Source organism: Balaenoptera musculus, chromosome 15 (assembly GCF_009873245.2).
Source record: "Balaenoptera musculus isolate JJ_BM4_2016_0621 chromosome 15, mBalMus1.pri.v3, whole genome shotgun sequence".
Lineage (NCBI taxonomy): Eukaryota > Metazoa > Chordata > Mammalia > Artiodactyla > Balaenopteridae > Balaenoptera > Balaenoptera musculus.
Window position 1 is genome coordinate 28,493,098 of NC_045799.1, and position 24,037 is coordinate 28,517,134.

Consider the following 24,037-nt stretch of genomic DNA (forward strand, 5'->3'; position numbering starts at 1 on the left):
TCTCTGTATCTTCACCAGTTTCTGGTGTTATCACGATTTTTCATTTTAGTTATTCTGATGTATAGTAGTATTTCATTGTGGTTTCAATTTGCATTTTCCTGATGGCTAGTGACAGCTCTTTGTATATTTCAGATGCAATTCCTTTGTTGGATCTTGGTTTATAAATGTTTTCTCCCAGCCTGTAGTTTGTTTTTTCATTCACTTGACAAGGTCTTTTGCAAAGCATAAGTTTTTAATTGTTAATAGCTATTTGATAAATTTTTGCTTTTATGGATCAAGCTTTTGGCATCAAGTGTAAGAACTCTTTGCCTAGTTCTAGATCTCAAAGCTTTCCTCCTATTTTTTTTTCTAAACAGTTTATAGTTTTATGTTTTACATTTAAGTCTGTGGTCTATTTTAGAGTAATTTTTGTATAAGTTGTGTGGTTTAGGGAGAGGTTCATTTTCTTGCCTATGGATGTCCAGTTGCTCCAACACCATTTGTCATTGAATTGCTTTTGCAACTGTGTCAAAAATCAGTTGTCTGTACTTGTGTTGGTTTATTTCTGGGTTCTCTTTTTTTTTTTCCATTGATCTTTATGTCTGTTCTTCTGCCAGTGTCACACAGTATCTATTATTGTAACTATGTATCAATAGTACACCTGAATATTGAGTAGAGTGATTCAAGATCGCCCACTTTTTCTTTGTCAAGGTGGTTTTCACTATTCTTCAGTCTGTGCCTTTCTGTATAAACTTTAGAGTAAACTTCTCTTTGTCCATAAAAAACCTTGCTGGGATTTTGATAGGATTTGCATTAAACTTACAGATCATTAAACCTAAAATGGGAAGAATTGACATTTTTGCTATGAATGTGGTATGTCTCTCCATTTATTTAGGTCTTGCTCTGTTTCTTTCATCATCATTTTATAATTTTCAACATATAGGTCCTGGACATGTATTTTGTTCTTTTGGGGTGTGAGAGGTGATTATAAATGGTGTTCCATTCTTGGTTTTGATTTTCAAATGTCCATTGTTAGTATATATAGAAATGCAGTTTATTTTTGTGTGTCGATCTTATATCCTGTCACCTTGCTGAATTCGTAGTGTTCTTGGAGGGGTTTATTTGGTAAATTCCTTGGGAATTTCAAGATAGACTGGCACGTCATCTGCAAATAGGAGCAGTTTCATTCCTTGTTTTCTAATCTGTGTGCATTTTCTTTTTCTTGCCTTACTGAAGTGGCTGGAACTTCCAGTATTATGTTAAATAAGAGTGGTTAGAGAGAACATCCTTACCTTGTTCCCAGTCTTAAAGACAAAGTACTCAGTCTTTCATTACTAAGTATATTGTTAGCTGTAGTTTTTTTGTAGATGCTCTGTATCATGTTGAGGAAGTTCTCTTCTATTCCTGGTTTGTTGAGAGTTTTTATCATGAATGGATTTATCATGTTGGATTTTGTCAAATACCTTTTCTGTATCAATTGATATAACCATATCATTTTTCTTAGCTTATTGATATGGTAGGGATTTGTAACTATTGAACCAGCCTTGCGTACATACAATAAATCCTATGGTATGTAATTCTTTTATATATTTTTGAATTTAATTTGTTAATATTTTGTTGAGCATTTTTGCATCCAAGTTCATGGGAAATAGTGGTCTGTAGTTTTCTTTTTTTTGTACTGTCTTTGTCTGGATTTGATATCAGCATAATACTGGCCTCATAAAAATGAATTGGGAAATGTTCCCTTCTCTTGTATTTTCTGGAAGTGACTGTAAATTGGTATTAATTCTTTAAATGTTTGGAAGCCTTCTCCACTGAAATCATCTGGACCTGGATATTTCTTTTGGGGGGTGCTTAAGTATGAATTGTGTTACTTTAATAGAACTATTCAGATTATCTATTTCATTTTGCCTAAATTGTTACAGTTCGTGGTTTTTGAAGAATTAGTCTATTCTAAGTTGTTCAATTATGTTGTTATTAGTATTCTCTTATCCTGTCAATGGCAACAGATTTGTTATAATATCCCATTGCATTCTTGATATTGGTGATTTTTGTTTTTTCTCTTTTTATGTCTGTTGCTTTTGCTGGAAGTTTATCAATTTTGTTCATTTTTTGAAAGAACCAGCTTTTTGTTTTTTTAATTTTCTCTTGTTTTTCTGTTTTCTCATTTATTTATTTATTTATTTATTAATTTTTCTGGGGGGTGCCTGGAAATCTGCATTTCTAATGGGCTTCTAAGCGATGCTGATCCTGCTAGTGTGGGGACCATGCTTTTTTTTTTAAACAACAGCTCCTGTTTATTTTTTTATTTGTATTTATTTATTTATTTATGGCTGTGTTGGGTCTTCGTTTCTGTGCGAGGGCTTTCTCTAGTTGCAGCAAGTGGGGGCCACTCTTCATCGCGGTGCACGGGCCTCTCACTATCGTGGCCTCTCTCGTTGTGGAGCACAGTCTCCAGACGCGCAGGCTCAGCAATTGTGGCTCATGGGCCTAGTTGCTCCGCGGCATGTGGGATCTTCCCAGACCAGGGCTGGAACCCGTGTCCCCTGCATTGGCAGGAAGATTCTCAACCACTGCGCCACCAGGGAAGCCCCTCATTTATTTATTTTTAGTCTTTATTATTTCCATATTTCTGCTTGCTTTTGGTTTAATTTGCTCTTCTTTTTCTAGCTTCTTGAGGTTAGAATTTAAATTGTTGATTTCTTTCCTTTTTTCCAGTGTAAACATTTAGTGCTATAAAGTTTCCTGTCAACACTGTTTAGCTATAATCTCACATAATTTAATATGTTGTACTTTTATTATTATTCAGTACTTTGTATTTTTTTTCAAGACTTCCTCTTTGATCCATGGATTATCTAGAATTGTATTGCTTAACGCCATGTATTTAGAGACTTCCTTCCAGTTTTGATGCTTAGTATGATTCCATATGGTCAAAGAACATACTCTGTATGATTTCAGTTTCTTTTTTTACATTTATGAGGTTTGCTTTTTTTTTAACTTATTTTTTATTGATATATAGTTGAATTACAATGTTGTGTTAATAACTGCTGTACAGTAAAGTGATTCAGTTATACATGTACATACATTCTTTGTCATATTCTTTTCCATTATGGTTTATCACAGGATATTGAATGTAGTTCCCTGTGCTATACAGTAGGACCTTGTTTATTCATTTTATATATACTAGTTTGCATCTGTTAATCCAAATTCCCAATCCAACCCTCTCCCACCCCCCTCCCCCTTGGCAACCACCAGTCTGCTCTCTATGTCCCTGATTTATAAGGCTTGCTTTTTGACCCCAGATATGGCTCATTTTAAAACACCAGATTTTTAGGAACTCTGTGGAGTCCTGCCCACTCCCTGTTACCTCAGTCTGCCTCAACACTTCAGCTATAGCTCACATTGCTTGTCTCTCACCAGCAGAGAAAAGAGGCCTAGAGCAGCCTTCCAAGGGCCCCTGAGTTAGTGACAGAATTGGACATTAAGCCCTGAGAGCCCTGCCTACTTGGACCAGGAACCTGGTTCATCCTCCCCATGGAGACTTTGCCTTCCATGACCCTTCCCATGACATGTGATGAACACACAATGAGGCTGAGGGTGGGGTGGGGTGGGGTGGGGTGGGCAGGGCACAGAGGAGTAGCCAGTCTAGGCCCTGTGCCCCTACACCCTCACCGCTTTTTAATGGGGTGGTAAGCGAGGAGGGGCAACTCAGATGCCTAAGAAGCTTAGGCCCAAATCTCGGAGACAACCCCAGGCTGTTACCCCCCTCACCCAGGTCCGCCGGGCGGCCCATTCCCACCCTTGCAAACAGTCCAAGCGTGACACCAAGAGCTATCAGGGACACCGCCGCCATTGCCGCTGCCGCCAAAATACTGTACGCAGGGTTGCCAACCAGGTGCAAGCAGTTGACACCTCGTCTCCTTCCTGCAGGGTCTACAAGAAGAGTGAGGAACTTCGGTCTCGTCTTGTGTCTGGGATCATCACACCTATCCATGAGCATTGGGTCAAGGCTAGCGTAAGTCCCCACCAGGAGTTTCCCCCTGCCACTGCCAGAGAGGTGGACCCACTCCGGATTCACCCACGCCACCCACATACCAGCCGGCAGCCACCCTGGTGAGTACAGAGCCCACAGTGGCAGCCCCTTCCTCTGCAGAAGGATTCCAACCATGACCATCTTGCCACTTGACCCCCCTCTGGCCTCCATGTGTCTTCAATAGAATTGTCAGAGTCTTGGTATATGGAGATAGGAAGTGGAGATGTAAGTGGAGCAGTGAGTTCTTGTACTGCTACTAGTCACCCCAACAACCCAGCATCCTAAGGCTGCCTGCCTCCTTTCTAGAGGCCACACACAGCCTCTGAGTCTGCCCAAGGGTCAGTGCCTCTGAGGTGTGTGTGCAGCCCTCCAGAGTTGCTGCCCAGGTAGTTCAGTTTTTTATTCCAGAGCTCTTTGTCTGTGTAGGACCCTGGACCAGGCTTTTGGGGAAAATGCAAAGATGTAGAAATACTGGAAGTTCCTGGAGGGAATATGTTCCCAGTGTTCCCTTTCTTTGCCTTTCACTTCGTTGTAGTCCCCTGATCTCTTTTACAACTTGAAAACTTTGCCAAAACAGCATGAGGTATGAGCAAGTCATATACAAGGTCTTTGCAGATTAGGATGGCAGCACTTAGGACTGGAGACTTCTGCTCTGAGGGAGAAGACAAGGACCAGGGACACCTTAGTCTCTAGTTGAGATGGCACGTCCCAGTTTGGAGTCCACAGTGTGGTAGTAATGGTGGGGTTGGCGGGGTTGTGGAGAGGGCTCACTGTGCGGCCATAATAAGCACTCAGTAAGTGTTAGCTGCCGTTGTTAAAAATGACTCTGTTTTGCAATTATATACCTTTGGTTAGTTAAATAAATAGGAAATTTGTTTAATTACTATAATAAGTAATAATTGGCAAGTCTCTGGCAATCTTTGGAAATATTGGGTTCTGTGGGGAGAGAGGAGGATAATAAAAAGTGGTTGAAAGGTTGGGAACAGCTTGTCTGATCTAACCTCTTTATTTAAGATGACCTGCCTAAGGTCACCAGCCACTAATAAAGAGCCAGAGCCAGGGCTGGGGGTCCAGGTGTCCTCACTCCAGCACAGTGCTCTGTTGTGATGCAACCAGAATATGGTGGGAAGATTTAAGGATAAGCCCTGGACAGCAATCAAATTGGGGGAGACTTTTAGACCTTAAGTAGATAGTAATTCTCAGGTCTCTCAGATTTACTTCCTATTTCAAAACAAATATTCTCTGAAGTCTCCTTCACTGCCTCAAAATGGAATTCATAGATGATCTAACTTACCAATGGACAGTTTCAGAAAGGATCAGTATAAAGTCCTGACTATAATATAAATGAGAAATAAAAAGTGAGTAATTAATAAGATAATGTGTATTTCATTGTGTAGATGCCTGAGCATGATTACACTGGAAAAAAGATAGGCATTTGCACTTGTATATGGAATTATTTTGAATTCGACAGTAACAAAAGCAGGCACGTGCTATGTTATAGTTACATTTCTGGAAAAATTTTTATTGAAACAGTATAAAAATACTTTGTGTTCACATATAAAATGGCCTTAGACTAACTTATGGTAGGTAATTTTATGTAGGCTTTACATCTCTATGAATGTCTAACAAGACTTTGGCAAGTTGTGTAGGATGTAGATTATTCATTATGTGGAGCTCTACTGTGGATTATAGAGCATGAAGCATCTCTGGTCTTTGCCTATAAATGCTATAAGCACTCTCCAATCACTGTAACAAACAAAAACACCCCTGGGGCTTACACAAAAACACCTCCAGGGCACCTGGAGACTCTGCCATCCTAATTGGGAATCATAGACCTGAATCTGGAATTATGAAGGTTAAGAAATCCTAGCCTTGGAAGAACAGAAAGAATGAGAAAATCACCATATTGCAGCTTCTGCTGAAATAATGTAGTGACTGGGCACAAATTGTCAGTGGTTGCTAAAACCATTAGGTAAAAGGTTGATGGGCAACTTTATAATGGATGAATCAGACTGATAGCACCTGAACCCATAGGTCAATCTTAACACTAAAAGTGGGACAGCCAGACTTTGTGTATTCTAATACAATGCAATAGTAGGTTCACAACAACATGAATCTAGATTGAACTCCCAGTTTAAAAGAAGCATGAGAGGTAGAAGAATGAGTTGAAGAGACACATGAGGATACATGGGTTCCAGCCAATGTATGGAACATGAAAAATTTTTACAGGATTAATTGATCTTGGGTTTTTTCATCAAATAATGGCATGGGGAGAAAAGGAAGAGGGGGCTTGTTAATTAGAGTCTTATCAGCTAAATCCAGTGTTGGACTTTGTTTTGATCTTGATTCAAATAAACTAATTCTAAAATTATTTTTGAAATATTTGGGGAAATTTGAACAGGGACCAGGTATTTGATAATGTTACTGCTAATTTTCTTAGATGAAATAATTAAATTCTGGTTATGTTAAAAAAAAAAAGAAGTCTTTATCTATTGTATATATATAATTTTATTAACTGAAGTATTTAAGGGTGAAATGATATGTCTGGGATTTGCTTTAAAATAATTTCACCCCCTAAAAGAGTGAGACATTGGGAAATGAGTGTAGGTGAAATAAGAATGGTAGAATATTTTGTTTTTTAATTTATTTATTTTATTTAATTTATTTTTGGCTGCTTTGTTTCTTCTTTGCTGTGTGCAGCTTTCTCTAGTTGCAGCGAGCGGGGGCTACTCTTCGGTGCGGTGCGTGGGCTTCTCATCATGGTGGCTTCTATTGTTGTGGAACACAGTCTCTAGGCACGTGGGCTTCAGTAGTTGTGGCACACGGGCTCAGTAATTGTGGCTTGTGGGCTCAGTAGTTGTGGCTCGCGGGCTCTGGAGCGCAGGCTCAGTAGTTGTGGTGCATGGGCTTTGTTGCTTCGCAGCATGTGGGATCTTCCTGGGCCAGGGCTCGAACCTGTGTCCCCTGCATTGGCAGGTGGATTCTTAACCACTGTGCCACCAGGGAAGCCCAGAATGGTAGAATATTGATAATTATTAAAACTGAATGGAAAGGTACATGGGTGTTCATAAATTAGACTTTGTACTATTTTTTGGTCCCTTTGAAAATTTCCTTAACAATGAGTTTTTTATTGATACCAATCCTTCAAAAATTCTTCCAAAAAATAGAAGAGGGAGGAACACTTCCCAACTCACTCTGTGAGGCCAGTATTACCCTGATACCAAAACCAAAGACATCACAAGAAAAGTACAAACCAGTATCCCTTATGAATATAAATGTAAAAATCCTCAACAAAATACTAGCAAAAGAAATCCAGCAACATATAAAAAGGGTTATACACCATGACCAAATGAAATTTATTCCAGGAATGTTTGGTTTAACATCTTAAAATAAATCAGTGTAATATACCATATTAATAGAACAATAGACAAAAAACACATGTTCATCCCAATAGAGAAAAAGCATTTGACAAAATCCAACACCCTTTCACAATAAAAGCATTCAACAATAGAAGGAGACTTTCTCAACTCCCAAAGCACACAGCTAACATCCTACTTAATGGAGAAAGATGGAAATGTTTCCTGGTAAGGTCAGGAACAAGACAAGGATATCTGCTATTGCTACTTTTCTACAACATGGTACTTGAAATTCTAGCCAGAGTAATCACTCAAGAAAAAGAAATAAAAGGTATCCTGATTAGAAAGTTAGAAGGAAAGCAATCTTTATTTGCCAATGACATGGGATCCTGTATATAGAAAATCCTAAGGCATCCTTTTTAAAAACCTTCTAGAGCTAATGAATGAGTTCAGCAGCATGACATGATATAAGATCAGTAAACAAAAATCAATTGCATTTTCTATACGCCAGTAGTAAACAATCTGAAAATGAAGTTAAGGAAATAATCTCATTTGTAATAACCCCCAAAGGTATAAAATACTTAAGAATAAACTTAACAAAAGAAGTACAAGACTTGTATACTGAAAACTACAAAATGTTGCTGAAAGAAGTAGGAAGATTTAAACAAAAAGATATCCAGTGTTTCATAGATAGGGAGACAATATTTGGCAATACTCCCCAAATTGATCTGCATACTCAGTGCAATCCCAATCAAAATCCCAGAGTTTTTTTGTTTGGTATGGGGTAGGGGGGTTGGGGGAGGCTTGTGTGTGTGGGTTTTTTGTGGGGTTTTCTGGTAGAAATTGGCAGGCTGATCCTAAAATTCATATGGAAATGCAAGGGAACCAGAATAACTAAAACAATCTTAAAAAAACGAAGTTGGAGGACTCACAGTTCCCAACTTCAAAACTTATTACAAAGCTACAGTAATTAAGACAGTGTGCTATTGGCATAAGGATAGATATGTAAAGCAGGGGAGTAGAATTGAGAGTCCAGAAATAATCCATACATTCATGGGCAATTGATTTCAGCAAGGGTGCCAAGACAGTTCATTGGGGAAACAGTAGTCTTTTCAGATGGTGCTGGGACACTGGATATCCACATGAAAAAGAATGAAGTTGGACCCATTCTTCAAACTATACACAAAAATTGACTCAAAATGGATCATAGACCTAAGTGTAAGAGCTAGATAGAACTATAAAACTCCTAGAAGAAAACTTAAGAATAAATCTTCATGACCTTGTATTAGAGGTGGTTTCTTAGATACACCAAAAGCACAAGCTACAAAAGAAAACATAAATGAATTGGACTTCATCAAAAATAAAACCTTTTGTTGCATCAAAGAACAGTATCAAGAAAGTGAAAAGACGGCCCACAGAATAGGAGAAAGCATTTACAAATCTTATATCTGACAAGAGACTTGTATCCAGAATACATAGAGAACTCTTGCATCTCAGTAATGAAAAGAAAACCCAATTTTAAAAAGTTTAAAGGATTTGAATAGACATTTCTCCAAGTAATATGTACAGGTGGCCCATAAACATGTGAAAAGATGTTCATTATTCATCATTAAGGAAGTGGAAATCCAAACTACAATGATATACTACTTGTTTGTGCACATATTCATGTACAACTTTTGTACATGAATGTTCATAGCAACATTATTCATAATAGCCAAAAAGTGGAAACAACCTAAATGTCCATCAACTGATGAATGCATAAAGAAATGTGATACATGCATACGATGGAATATTTCAGCAATAAAAAAGGATGAAGTACTGATACCGATACACGTCACAACATGTGTGAACCTTGAAAACATTATGCTAAGTGAAAAAAGCCATTTATGTGAAATGTCCAGAATAGGCAGATCCATAGAAACAGAAAGTAGATTAGTGGTTGCCAGGAGCTGAGGTGGAAGGATTAGAGAGCATTAATGGGGAATGACTAATGGGTACAAGGTGTCTTTTTAGGGTGCAGAAAATGTTCTAAAATTAGAATAATTGCACACTGTGAACATCTAAAAACCATTGTTAAGTGGCTGAATTTTATGAAACATGAAATATCCCAATAAAGATGTAAAAAAAAAATTAAAAGGTCCTAACCTTGGCTTAATTGGAAATGTGAATATATAACAATAGAAATGAGGATCCCAGGATCAAACTAGAAGAGAACTGATAATAATCACCCATGATTGAGACTTTTGTATTTTTCCTTCAACTAGAGAGTGGTTTGGTAATACCTAAACAATATTTTATGGGACCAACATTATACTAGCAAAAGGATTCCTTCCCCCTAAGAAACAAGGTAAGGATATCCACCCTCTCCAGTCTTATTCAGCATAGTACTGAGAGTTTTGTGTTTGTCTTTCTTAAGGCAAGAAAAAGAAAAGGCATATAGGTAAGAAAGGAAGTTTATATTCACAGATGACATAATGGTCTATATGGAAAATCTCAAGGAATCTACCCAAAAAAATAATAGCAAGGTTGCAGGATGCCAGTTCAACATTCAGAAGTCAATTATGTTTCACTATATTAGCAGTAAACACGTGGAAACAGACATTTAAGATACAATACCATTTGCAATCACTGAAAAAAATACTTAGGTATAAATCTAACAAAACATGTTTAAGACTTTTATGCTGAAAACTAAAAGAAGACCTAGATAAATGGAGAGACATAACATGTTCAAGGATGGAAGACTCAACATAGTAAAGATGTCAAATACTCTACAAATAGACTTACTAGTTTAATTGAATTCCTATAAAAATCCCAACAAAAATTTCTGTAGATAGAGCAAGATTATTCCAGAAGTTATCTGGAAAGGCAAAGGAATTTGTAGTAGCTAAAACAATTTTGAAAATGCATAAAGAGGGAGAAATCACTCTACCCAATGTTCAGGCTTATTATATAGCTACATTAGATGGATGGACTCATAGATCAATAGAACAGAATAGAGAACCCAGAAATAGGCCCACAGACGTATAGCCAGTTGACTTTTGACTAGGGTGCCAAGCAAATCAGTGGAGCAATTGGATAGTCACAAGCAAAAATAAGCCTTGACCTAAACCTCACACCTTATATATAGTTTAACTCAAATTGGATCGTAGATTTAAATGTAAAACTTAATATTACAACACTTTTAGAAGAACTCAAAGGAGAAAATCTTAAGGATCCAAGGCTTGGTGAAGAGTTCTTAGATATGACTCTAAAAGCACAATCTATAACAGAAAAAAAAAATAAATTGGACTTCATCAAAATTAAAAACTTTTGTTCTGTGAAAGACCCTGTTAGGATAAAAACATAACCTACAGATTGGGAAAGAATGTTTGCAAACCACATATCTGGCAAAGGAATTGTATCTAGAAAGATCATCTTAAAACTCAAGAGGTTAAAAAAACGAACAATCCAATTAGAAAATGAGCAAAGGATATGAAGAGATGTTACACTGAAAAGGATATACAGATGGCAAATAAGCACAGGAAAATGTGTTCAGCATTACTGGCCATTGGGGAAATGCAAATTAAACCACAGTGAGATACTTCATACCTATTAGAAAAGCTGACATGAAAGTAATGATACCAAATGCTGGAGAGGGTGCAGAGAACTGGGATCTCTCATACATTGCTGGTGGAACATAAAATGGTACAGCTACTCTGGAAAATTGTTTGGCAGTTTTTTAAACTAAACATACACTTAATGGTAAGACCCAGGAATCACACTCCTGGGTATTTATCAGATATAAAAATTATGCCACACAAAAACCTATCCACAAATGTTCATAAGCAGCTTTATTTGTAATAGCCAAAAACTGGAAACAACCTGGATATCCTTCAGTTGGTGAATGATTAAACAAACATCCATTCCGTGGAATACTACTTAGCAATATAAAGGGATGAATTGTTGATACACACAACAGTTAGATGGATCTCAAGGTCATCAGGCTGAGTGAAAAAAACCAATTCCAAAAGGTCACGTACTGTATGATTCCATTTATATAATATTTTTTGCAATAACAAAATTATAGAGGTACTAAACAGACTAGTGTTACCAGAGGTTATGGATGGGACAGGGCTGTGGGTGTGTTAATAAAAGGGGATAGCATGAGGGAGATCTTTGTGGTGGTGTAACTGTTGGGGAAAACTGGGTGAGGGTACACAGGATTTCTCTGTACTATTTTTCCAGCTTCCTGTGAATCTTTAATTATTTCAAGGTAAAAAGTATTTTAAAGTTTAGATGCTGAGGAGTCACGTAGGTTCTTAAGTCCACTGTATTTATTGAGCTCACTATATGCGGGGCACTAGATCTCCCGCTGGGTGCTTCACAAAGGCCAGTGATGCCATTCGTGCTCCTGCTCTTACCTCATCTCATGCGGATGAATGGGTTACTTGGAAGCACGTAGGAAGAGGAACCTGAACCACACTTGGTGTTCAGGGAAGACTTCCCTAAGAAGGGACTCACCTCCAAGCAGGAGGAGATGTTAACCAGGCGAAGAGTAGGGTAGAATGGGTGCTCTAGCCTGAAAGTCTGTCCTGTGCAGAGCCCTGGAAGAACAGGTGGTGTGGTTAGAGCTGGGCAGGGGTACAGTGGTGGTGGTGAGCCGGTTGCTGAGCCCAGGGCAGGCTTCCCCACTTAGTGGGGAGGGGAAGGGTACAGTACTTTCCACCCAGCGAGTGGTTTTGGGCCTTAGTTCAGGGAACCTTTACTGTGTCAGGGCTCTAAGTCTTTGGGTTGAGAAAGGCCTTGGGACATATGTGGGCATTGTTCTAGGCCTAGAAGATGGGAAAATAGAGGCTGGGAGTAGTGCCAGCCAAGCACAGGCCTGCTGCAGGCACAGCCAGTCTTGCCCCATCCTGCCCTTCGTGTTCCTTTGGTTGGCTAAAACTCCTGGCCCCCATAGCCCTGGCATTCACCCCATCTTTGACAATACTACCACTCAGTTATTTTTTGTCTAATTGCAAGATTATTGGCTTTTTTCAAGTGCATATCCCCTTTGCTCTACTTTTTCACCTCTTTGTATCTCCATCACCCGGACCTATGCCTTGCACATTTTTGATGAACATAGAATGTTCAGCAACTGTTCCCCTCTGGGTTCAGCGATTCCTGGGCCTGGGCCCCTACTCTTGAGGCATGTGCTCTCTCTCTGATGTGGGAGACAGGTGAGTAAATAAGAGTGCCATTGCAGAGGTTAGCACAGAGATCCTTCATAGGTAACCTAGGAAAGACTTCTTGGAGGAGGTGCTGCCTGAGCTGTGTCTTCACGGGGAAGAGGAGAACTATTCCTTAAGCTCCTTTTCTTTTTTCCTTTTCGTGTGTCTGAATTATTTCCTAAGATTCCTTTTGTGGGGAGGTTGTTCCAGGTTGTGAGACCAGCAGGCCAGAGGCATCAAGGTCTGAAAGCATGGGACTGTCCCTGAATTTTGTCTAGAGAAAGAATTCATGTCGGAATCCTAGGATATAACAGCTGTGAAGGAGAGGACCCTGATGCCAAGTACATGAATCTCCCCCATGGGCAGTTGGAAACCACTGAAGGATGCTGATGAGAGAGGATGTTAGTGTCTTTGGCTCAGGATCCTGGCGGATTGGAGGGAGTGAGGCAGAGGGCCAAGCCTCATCACTCCTGTATACCACTCTTAGCAGATGGGACTTGTTCCCCTTCTTTCTGCTACCTCACCTACCTCCCATGTCAAGAAGAGAGTATTATATGGCAGTTAGCAGCACAGGCTTTGGAGGTTGATCACCTGGGTTCAAACCCTAGCCTTGTAGCTTTGCCTGTCTCTCAGTGAGCACAGTTAGCCTTGGTTTTCTCATCTGCACCTTGGGAATTATTATCCCTGTCTCAGGTTTCTTCGCATGGAATATGATGATGTCACGTATTGAGCTCATTGCTCAAAATATAGTAGATGCTCAAGAAATACTCAATGGATCCTATTCAGGTAGCAAGCAGAGATGAGAACAAGACTGAAGGTATAATGACTAGAGGGTTCCCCGAAAGAGAGAACCTTCTTTTATTTTTTTAAAATACATAGTCTGTTCCTCCTAGAAAAGGATTTGATGCTGTGGAACCACTTAGGTGTGAGAGTATCGACCCAGAGGGTGTGCTGGGCAACTACATTTAGGCCCAGGACCTTTATGGACATTGTTTCCTCGGTCATCATGTTGGCCACCACTTATCGAGGATAGGAGAAACTGCCATTTCTTGGCTGTCCACCATGTGTTGACCACCATACCAAGTGTTTTCATTTATGGTTGCTCATCTTCCAGGCGGTCCTACACGGAAATCAGCAGCATCCTTACTTTTACAGAGCAGTATACAGTGGATAAGGGAGGTAGCATAACTTCCCAGAATTATCTAACTGGGAGGGTGAAGACTGGAGTTTGCCCCTACATGGGACTCAGAAGCTTATGCTTTCCCCATTGCACCCTTCAGTGTTAGTTCATGTAATCAATTTGTGTACAAGTTCAGTGTAGTGAGTGCACACTGATTATGGAGAAAAATCCATCCACTAACCCCGCTCAGTTAGATCTTTCTCAGGCAAGCTATCTCCCGGGACTGGGACACTGAACTAGAAGAGGAGGCGGAATGTTTAGGAGGCTTTTTGTCAGCCACTAGCGAATTGACAGGTCTTGCCTCTGTAGTCCCCTTCACTCTCCACCCCCACCCATTGCCAGCCCCCTTCCTCTGTCAGCACAGATGCCTATAATGACGACTTCTTTGTGAGAGCCCCATCACTACCATGTTGCTGGGCAACCAGCCACTCACACTTTCACCTTTTTGTTTTTCCCACAAATGCCAGATTTAAGGGTGGGGCCTTAGGGCAGGAAGAAGGGAAAGCAGGAAAGCAGAGGGCCCATCTGGCTGCTGCAGGTTGTTAATTACCCTATCCCTGAACAGCCTTGGCTTACATTCTGAGTAGGAAGCAACAGCCTCTGCCCCTTCCCATAGGATGCAGTTCTGTGTCTCACCCCTCACTTTCCACACCATATTGCCTGTCCCACACCTGGAAACCTCCAGATGCTAACTGAAGTTGGGATGTCTTGCTTCACTAAGTGTGCGGTGATGTGTGTCCAGACCTTGTCAGAGGCTATTGGTGTGATGCTGGTATAGATGGAGAGGACATTCCATTGTGATAGAGAATTGAAGGTGAAGATTAGGTCTGTTCTACTCCTGAGATCTCTAGGGAAGAAATACTGAAAACAAGCCATCTCTAAGGGAATTTTTTTTCATCTAAGCCTAACTTTTTGTTGTTGTTGTCATTACAGTTCTAACCCATTTCCCTTTGCTCCATCTGTCCTCAGTCAGGAGACTGTATGCCCCAAATCTTGTTCTTTGTTTTGAAAAATCAAAATTTCCTATGCTTAACCAGCTTTGCTAAAACTAATCCTTAGATATAAAGCTCTTATTTAAGTCATTCAGAATTCATTTTTAATCCCATTCAGTCTATATCTTTACATATTTTCTAAATGTTCCCAATATTTGTGTTCCACATTTTCTTTTTAAAATTTTGTATTTTGTTTACTAAGGTGGTAAACATATACTTTTTAGTATCTGATACTTTGTTCTACTACTATATGCTATGCTGTAGTTTGCCTAACCTCCACAGGGAATTTCAAGAATGTCCAATTTTTCATTTTAAATAGTACACTGAACATCTGTATATAAATTTTTTCTTTTATTTCCTGGAGTTATATTTTCTGTGCTGGCAGATCTCAAGCTTTTTTGTCTCAGGAACTCTCTTGCATTCCCCCAAATTATTTAGGACCCCCAAAAGAGCTCTTGTTTGTTTGAGTTGTATCTATCAATATTTACCATATTATAAATTATAGCTGAAATTTTTAATTAAAAATTTAAATTTTAAATTTAAATATACATTTATTCATTCATTTAAAAATAATAATAAACCTGTTGTGTGTTAACCTAAATAACAAATTTAATGAAAATAACTATTTTCCAAATCAAAAACTTAATGAGAAGAGTGACATTGTTTTCATTGTTGCAGATCTCTTTAACAGTGGCATAGAAGACAGCTAGATTCTCATTTCTGCTTCTGCATTTAGTCTGTAGGTGATAATGTTTTTGTTTAAGCCTTAACATAGGTTGTTGGAAAAGAGAGTAGTAGTAATTGTGACTATTCTTTGCATTATACCAAAACTTGATAAGTGATAGTTTCTTTAAGGTGTTAAGGTAAAACAATAAAATAGCCAGTTACTACCAACAAAACAGGTTTATCCAGGAGCAGCAAAGAATTGCAGTTCGGGACATGCAGCTGTGGGTCACCACATGCAAGTCTGGTAAAGCAAAGGAGAAGTTCTTTTATAGAGAATAAGGGGAAGTTGGGAGGGGCTGTTATAAACCTAAAGCCCATAGGAGAAAACTGGGAGTTTGCAGTATAGTGGCTTTTCATTGGCTGAGTTGTGAGATTCTTTCATTGGCTGAGCTGTTGCCAGACAAGGAGAAAATCTTTCTTCCTCTTCCTGGCAGTAGTAAAGTAGTATTACTTCCTGCGGGAGATGTAAGGTACTCTCTTCCTGCTGGGGTCTGTGTTGATGTCAAGTGATTCGTGCATGAAGGCTCTGCTCTCCCTTCTGGCCTCTTGGTTCCATTTTAGTTAGTTTCCCTTTATTAATTTTCACAAAGGGTTAGTTGCAATGTAGAATCTGAATCTATATCAGTGAACTTTTTGTACATTATTACATTAAAATCCACTGCTCTATCATGCCCTTTTAATGGATCTTTTACTAGTGCATGCTATTGGGAGATCATGAATTGGTTATTTGGAAACTGTTGGTCCACTGAGATGTGCAGATTCGCTAAACGTTGACACATTTTATTACACAATATTTTAAAAATCACATTCATCAGTATTACCGATCTCATCAGCATCAGTATGGGAGAGCTGTCAAGCTAGTGGTGAATACAAATTTCCAAATTGCTAATTTTCACTTGAAAGCTTGAATTTTATCATTGGCAACATATACTGTCAGTTATTTTCCTTGAAGTAACAGGTTCACATGGTTTTCAAAAAAGTATCAACTGTGTAGCCCAGTCTGAATAACCATGGTTTGTTTGTCTGTCAGTCATTGTTTTTTATAAAAATGGTTTTCCATGAAAAAAATGGCTACTTCAGCTAGCAACTTAAACAACTGCACGAGTACTTCTCTTTGAGACAACCGTTGTATTTCTACATGCAACAGAAGTACTTTATGCATATTTCCCATTTCATCACACAGAATATTAAAAAGAGGTGTACTCAAAGATCGAGAGTTTAGAACACTTGGTAATTTTTAACGATTCTTTAAGGACATTCTGAAGCAAAACTGGATGGGGGTGGGAGTGGTCGGAGTGGCTGGTGAGGGAGGTTACAGTGACTGCTAGTTGAATGCTTCTGCTTTGATTCATGCTAAGGCATCAACTGTTTTACCCACCATTGCTTTTGCACCATCAGTGCAAATATCAACACAGTGAAAAAAGCAAATAGCTTCTAAGATGAAATAGTTTTGACCTCATGGACCCCCCCTGTAATGAGAGTCTCAGGAACCCCCCAGGGGTCCATGGACCACATTTTGACTCTTTTTTTTTTTTTTTTTAATGTTTACAGGCCCATTTGAATTTACTCTTGTGAAGAATCTATTCAAATCTCTTGCTTATTTTTCTATTGGGTTGTCTTGTCTATTTTTGATTTGAGGCATTGTTTATATAGTCTGTATTTAAGTCCTTTGTCAGATACATGTATTACAAATATCTTCCCTCTTGTAGTTTGTCTTTTCACTCTGTTAATGGTGTTTTTTAAATTAAAACATTCTTAATATTTTATGTAGTTTGGCTTATCAATACTTTCCTTTTATATGTGATGCTTTTTTGATCTGTTTGAGAAATTTTTGCCCTACCCCAAGGTCATGTAGAATTTCTCATATTTTCTAGAAGCTTTGTTGTTTCACCTTTTATATTAAGATAATCCATTTGAAATTAATTTTTATGTGTGTTGTGAGATAGATTCATATTTTAGCTTTGATCTAGCACAATATTTTGAAAAGAATTATCCTCTACCTATGCCACCTTAATAATTTTCATTTTTCATTACTTGTGAAACAATAATAGTTGCCCTCATTCTTTTCCTTGGAATGGAAGAAATCTTTATCCCTTTGATCTTTTTCCCATGGATGGCAAAGCTAGTTCAGTAATATTTATATGGCTACTTTTTATTGAATGCCAACTGTTGCAGACAACATACTAGTCATTTCATCCACATGCTTTTATTTAATCCTCTCAACCCCATGAGATCAGTAAGGGCTATCCCCCTTTTACAGTTTACATGAAACTGAGGTTCATGTGTAAGTAACTTGACCACAACCATTAAGGAGCAGAAGTTGTATTATAATAATAGAATATTGGATACTACTTATTAAACTCTTTATTGTGTACCAGGTGCTAAGCTTTTGTAAACATTCTCATTTAATCCTTATAACAACCCTGAGAAATAGATACTATTGTCTGTATTTTACAGGGAAGAAAACTAAGGCTTAGAGATGTCATGATTTGCCCTAGGTCAGACAGCTGTTAAATGGTGAAGCCTGAATTTGAACTTGGGTCTAACTCTGAAACCTTTGCTTTTATCCTCTACACAATTTCTTAGCCCCAAGTGGGTCTAAGTGTCAATTATGTGTCAGATACTGTGCTAGGCACTGGGAATACATGATGAGGTATGGACCTAACCTTCAAGGAGTTCACAGTCGATTAGGGCTGATTACCCCTTTTATTCCAGACCGTAACTCTTTTTAAAATCGTGAAAGAAGTATGTCTGAGGTCTTCTGCTCAGAGAAGGTTGATTATTCTGAAGGACTGAGTTGAGATAGGATATAGAAGGAAGGGCTTCACTGAGATAATGCATGATGAACTAAATTTTAAAGGACTAATAAAAAAATCTGTAGTATTGGGAGTAATTGGCATTTGTGGCCAAGGGAACAGTGGGTACAAATGGGGCTATGAAATCATCTTATCATCGTGTGTGTGTGTGTGTGTGTGTGTGTGTGTGTGTGTGTGTGTGTGTGTTTATAGGCAGGGGATGGATCAGGGGGTTATATATTACTTGTGCTGGCATGTGAAGGGAGAATAGGTGAACATGGGGGCCACATCACAAAGGGCCTTATGTGCTAAGGAGCTGGGTTTGATCCTGGGGTAATGGAAGCCATCAAAATGTTTTGGTTAGAAAGTGATCCATTTGGGACCCCTTTAACCATTGACTTTTTTTTTTTTTTAAGGAATCCCACTTAGATTCTGGCAACTAACATAGGTAATATTTATTGAGCCTTTACTGTGTGCTGAGCTATTACGTTAAGTATAAAATATAATCTCTTTTAACCTTCATTAACAAGAGAATGAGAGATAGGTGCTAGTGTTATCCCCATTTTATAGAAAAGAAAACTGAGACACAGAGAGGTTAATCAACTTGCCCAAAGAAACACAGCTCATAAACATCGGTGTGGGATTCAAAGGGGTATTTTCTCCTTTTGACACCTATATCAGCAGTTGCTTCAAAAGAAACTGTCTTGGCTTGGATTATTCCAAGGACAAAGAGAAAGCTAGTATGGTTGGAGCATGGTGGGGTAGAGTGATGGGAGATGACACTGTAGGGGTAAGCAAAGGACAGTTTGTGTAGAGCCTTGGGGTCATTGTCAGGAGCAGTGGGAAGCCACTAGGTGTATTTAGGAAGAGAGGGACTTGATATTATTTACCTTTTTTTTGTTTTTGTTTTTAATTCCTCTGGCTCCTTTGTAGAGAATGGATTAGAGAGGGACAAGAGTAGAAACAGAAAGACCAGGTAAGGGGCTGACACAGGCACCCAGGCAAGAAATAATGATGGTAGGTGGTAGATGGTGGCAGATATGTAGATGATCTGGGATATATTTGGAAGTATACTATGCAGGACTTGCTTATGGGTTGGCCTGATGGTGGGAAGAAAAAGCAAGGATGATGCAAGGAGGTTTTTTTTTTTTAGCCTAAGTCATTTCTAATTTGGGGCTACCATAGGTAGTGCTTCAGGGAACATACTTTTCATGCAACTTAGAACACATCTGAATATTTCCTTAGCATGCATTCCTGACAGTAGAATTAATCTATTAAGGACTAAGCCTCTTTTTAAAGATTTTGATACGTATTGCCCAGTTGCCTCCCTAAACAGTAGTATTAATTCGCATTCCCCCTATATTTTGGTGTCATTTCCGCATCTTTTTCACTGCTGGAGTTAGTCTCCTTTTTCTTTTAAATTATTTAGAAAGGCATCATCCCCATAACATTTGTAAGCTAACTGAACCCAAATTCAGTTTCTTGTTACCCCATTCCTCGCTGGCTATTGGCTGGAGGCCTCTCACCTCCTTAAACCTCTTGCGTTTCTTCTCACGTGGCTGCCTCCATATTTAAAGCCAACAGCAGTGTGTCAGGTTCTTCTCATGCTTCAAATCTTCCCTTCCACCTTTACTTCTGCCACCAGCTAGAGAAAGTTCTCTGCTTTTAAAGGTCCATATGATTAGATTAGCACACCCAGATAATCCCCCCTTTTTGAGGTCAACTGTGCCAGAAAACATAAATGCAGGAGTGATTTCTCATCACACTCACAGATTCTGGGGATTAAGGGGTGTGGAATCTTGAGAGGGGGACATTTCTACCAAAGGCAAAATACATTTCCCCTCCCCCAGGGTTCTGAGGAGTCTTTTGCCGTTACTGTATCAGCTCAGCCTAAAATCTTATCTAAATCTCATCAGCTTAAAGGACCTAAATCTAACCTTCTAAATCATCTAAATCAGGTACAGTTGAAGCTCCTGAGTACAACTGCTTTCTGTCTCTTGACCAGAGAAATAGGATGTCTGTTCCCATCATACAGTGGTCAGATGGGCAAAGAATAACAGTTATCGATTTCTAACCTGGAAAAAAATATGAGCATGAAAGTTTTTAATTACAGCATTATTTATAGTTACACACACCAGAAGCAATACACCAATACCTACAGTAGAAGATTAAGTAAATTTTACAAATTTGCTTCACTTGAGTGACTATTATTTGGCCATTAAAAATGTTAATAGCAAAGACAAACAACATGAGAAATATAGGACACAAGTGGAGGAAAACAGTGAGATCTAAAATTATATTTATTATAATTGTCTAAAAATATGCTTATAAAAAGACTAGGAAAGAATAGCAAAAATAGTCATTGTGTTAGAGTCAGATGATGGGTGACATTTTTCTTATAATTTTTTAGTATATGCATATGTTTTCTTTCTCTTTCTTTTGAAAATCTTTGTTCACTTAGCCTAAATTCAGTATTTTCCAACCATTCTCAGTCCCCAGTTCACCTTTGAACTCATAGGATATCCTATCCTATGAGTTCATCTAGGGGTGGGGAAAAGGAAAGGTGTAGTGCCCTGCTTGCTCAGAGCACATAACTGGTGCTCTCCTTGTTTATGTGCACACACTGTTGTCTATAGCTATCAGCATTTCCATTTTCCCAGTCCTAAGTTTCTACACTTGGCAGGACAAGGCAAATAAACCCAGACCACAGAAATTCCCCAGCTGAACTTGTACCCTCGCTGGGAAGCAGCCTAGCCGTTTGTGCTCCCCAGACCAGCAATGCCAGATCATGTGGGAGCTTTCAGAAAATGAAGGATCTCAGGTCCCATCCCTGATCTTCTGAATTAAAACCTGCATTTTAGCAAGATTCTCCCACTGATTCATGTGCACATTACAACCTGAACAGAACTGGCCTAAGTGGTTCAAACAATGCCATGAAAACCGACTCAGGGATCAGGGTCTGGAAATCTTCAGGTAATTGCTGCTGGATGCACTGTGAAAGCACAGCCGGCACTCCTAAAGAACTCTGATGTGCAGATGGAGAGCTTTGCATTCACGCCTGGTGATCACCAATGGGTGCAGACCAGCAGCTGTGTTGAAAGCAGCCATATTGATGTTCTGTACCGGTTAAGAGCCTAGGTTTGGAAGACTCTGGTTCTGGAATAAGCACACTCCTTCCTGACTTTCCCATTGACTGCAGCTATATAGAATGCATGGAGCAATTATTTGAGGATGCTGAAAAGTAGTAGCAGATAGATTGGGAAAGAAGACCAGAGGTTGAAAGTCCACCATACTGGCCTCCAGTATGAACTCAAGGAAGCCCAAAACAAGGAATTAGATATTGGCATGGAAAGAGAGCACTCCAGGGCAGCCCTCCATTCTGGCTAAAGGAGTGGGAATGGGGTCTAGTGCTCAAGAGAGAATGGGGAAAATCTCCCGTGTTTCTTCTTCCTTTTCTCCATTGTTTTATACTCCAGCATGTGACAGTCCACAAACTTAAAACTGAGGGAGAAGACCTTTCCTTTCCAATAAGACTTGTGTCAAGAGTATGGAGTGAACCACTGTTGCTTTTTTTTCTTTCTTTGTTCTCCCTCCATTTGATATAGGCATGTGGACACAGGCACTGTCAGGGGAAGTACATGGCAGAGCAAGGTAAGCAGTGTCCCAGCTTTCTGGCCAGAGGACCAAAAGAGGAGCCCCAGGGAACTGGAAGGTACCAAGGAGATAGATCACAGAAATGGAAGAGTTCAGAAAGCAACTCCATAAAGTTATGGACTCCAGGCCTTACTTGCAAACTGTACATAAGTGGATCTGATTGTAAATAGCACACCAAAGACTTTGAGAACAGAACTACGGATAGCCCACTGCCAGGTCTTAGACTGACCACTGGTTAGCACATATGTGGTACACAACTGGATAGCACTGCAAAGGCTTTCCAAACAGAACTGACATTGAAACCTGAACTTGGATCCCAAACCCAGCTGGGTCGATTGCCTGCTAAGACAAAAATACCAGGATTCTCCCCAAACCTCATAACAAAGTGTTCAAAATTATTGGGCATACAAAGAATCAAGAAAATTTCAGCTCACAAAAAGACAATCAACAGATGCCAATATTCCAATGTGATGCAAATGTTGGAATAATTATGTGACAGAGATATAAAGCAGCTATTATAAAAACGCTTAGAGAAGTGAGGGCATTCTAGAAACAAATGGAATGATAGAAAATCTCAGCAAAGAAACAAGGTACAAAAAAGAACCCAATGGAAATTTTAGAACTGAAAAATAATAATACAGTAATCAAAATAATTTCACTGGATGAATCAGTAGCAGAATAGAGATAACAGAGGAGAGATTAAGTACTTGAACTAGATCAGTAGAAATCATCTGAACAATACAGAGAAAAAATATTTTAAAATAAAGTTTCAAGAACCAGCGGGACAATTATAAAAGAGCTAACACGGTCGTGAAAGTCTTAGGAGGAGAGGAGAAGGAGTGTAGTACAGAAAAATTATTTGAAGAAAATAATGGCTGAAAACTTCTCAGATTTGGCAAAAGACATAAACCTACAGATTTAAAAAGCTCAGCAAATCCCAAGTAGGATAAACCCAAAGAAGTCCATGCTCAAACATAATCAGATTGCTAAAAACGAAAGTCATGAAAGCAACTAGAGAAAAACACACATTGCTTATAGAGGAATAAGAATTTGAATGATTATGGATTTCTCATCAGAATACGTGGAAACCAGAAATAAGTAGACCACCATTCTTAAAGTATGGAGAAAAAAGGATTGTCAGACCCAGAATTCTATATCCAGCAAATACATCATCTTTCTTTCTGAAGGATTTTAAGATATTCTTAGTAAAAGGATACAAAGAAAATTCAGAGTCAACAGATCTTCTCAGAAGGAATTGCTAATGAAAGTTCTTCAGACAGAAGGGAAGGGATACCAGATAAACACTTGGAACATCAGGAATAAAGGAAGAGCAATAAGAATGGTAAATATCTAGATAAACATAATAGACTGTTCTCTTGACTTCTCTAAAACATGTTTTATAATTGAAAGCAAAAATTAGAACAAATTCATTGTAGTTATATATGTCATATAATATGACAATATTGTATGTTATATAAGACAAGGAAGGTGAATGAAAGGACTTAACTTAGCCTGATAAGGTTTCTACCTTCTACTTGAAATGGTAATATACTATTTCTCAGTAGACTGTGAAAAGTTACATCTGTTTATTGTAATCCCTCAAGCAACCACTGAAAACACTACAAAGAGATCTAGTCAAAAACTCTGAAGTTGAATTAAAAAGAGAGAAAATAGAGGAAAGAAAGAGAACAATTGGAAAAGCAATAATAAAATAGCAGATCTAAATCTAAACATATCACATTAAATGTAAATGGTCTCAACACACCAATTAAAAGGTCATGGCTTTTGAAGTTGGGTAAACCTAGTGTGAATTCATTCTTGGCCACTTACTACCCATCTGGCCATGTGTAAGAACACTTGCTTCTCTGAGCCTCAGTTTCCTCATTTGTAAAATAGGAAAAAAATTGTACTTCCTCAGAGGGCTATTGCAAAGATAAAACAAGGTAATGTTTATAAGGAGCCCAGCACATCCGTCTGTTTAAAAAGTAGGGGAAATGCATATTTGCTCATATATGCAAAGTATCTTCAGAAGAACATACAAGAAACTGATGTCATTAGTTGTCTGTGGGTAGCCTGGAGGTCAGGGCTAAGAGGGAGATTTTTTTACTTGTACAGGTCCACAGTCTCTTATCT

At 38.8% G+C, this 24,037-nt stretch overlaps 1 protein-coding gene across 1 annotated transcript in view; it reads left to right on the forward strand.

Annotated features, from left to right (window-relative positions):
• The window catches only part of PSMF1 (proteasome inhibitor subunit 1), a 46,132-nt gene that overhangs the window by 16,806 nt on the left and 5,289 nt on the right, over positions 1-24,037 (forward strand). Inside the window, exon 4 of the mRNA XM_036826116.1 lies at positions 3,910-4,092. Within this exon, the coding sequence (XP_036682011.1) occupies positions 3,910-4,092 (183 nt within the window). The remainder of the gene's footprint in view (positions 1-3,909; positions 4,093-24,037) is intronic.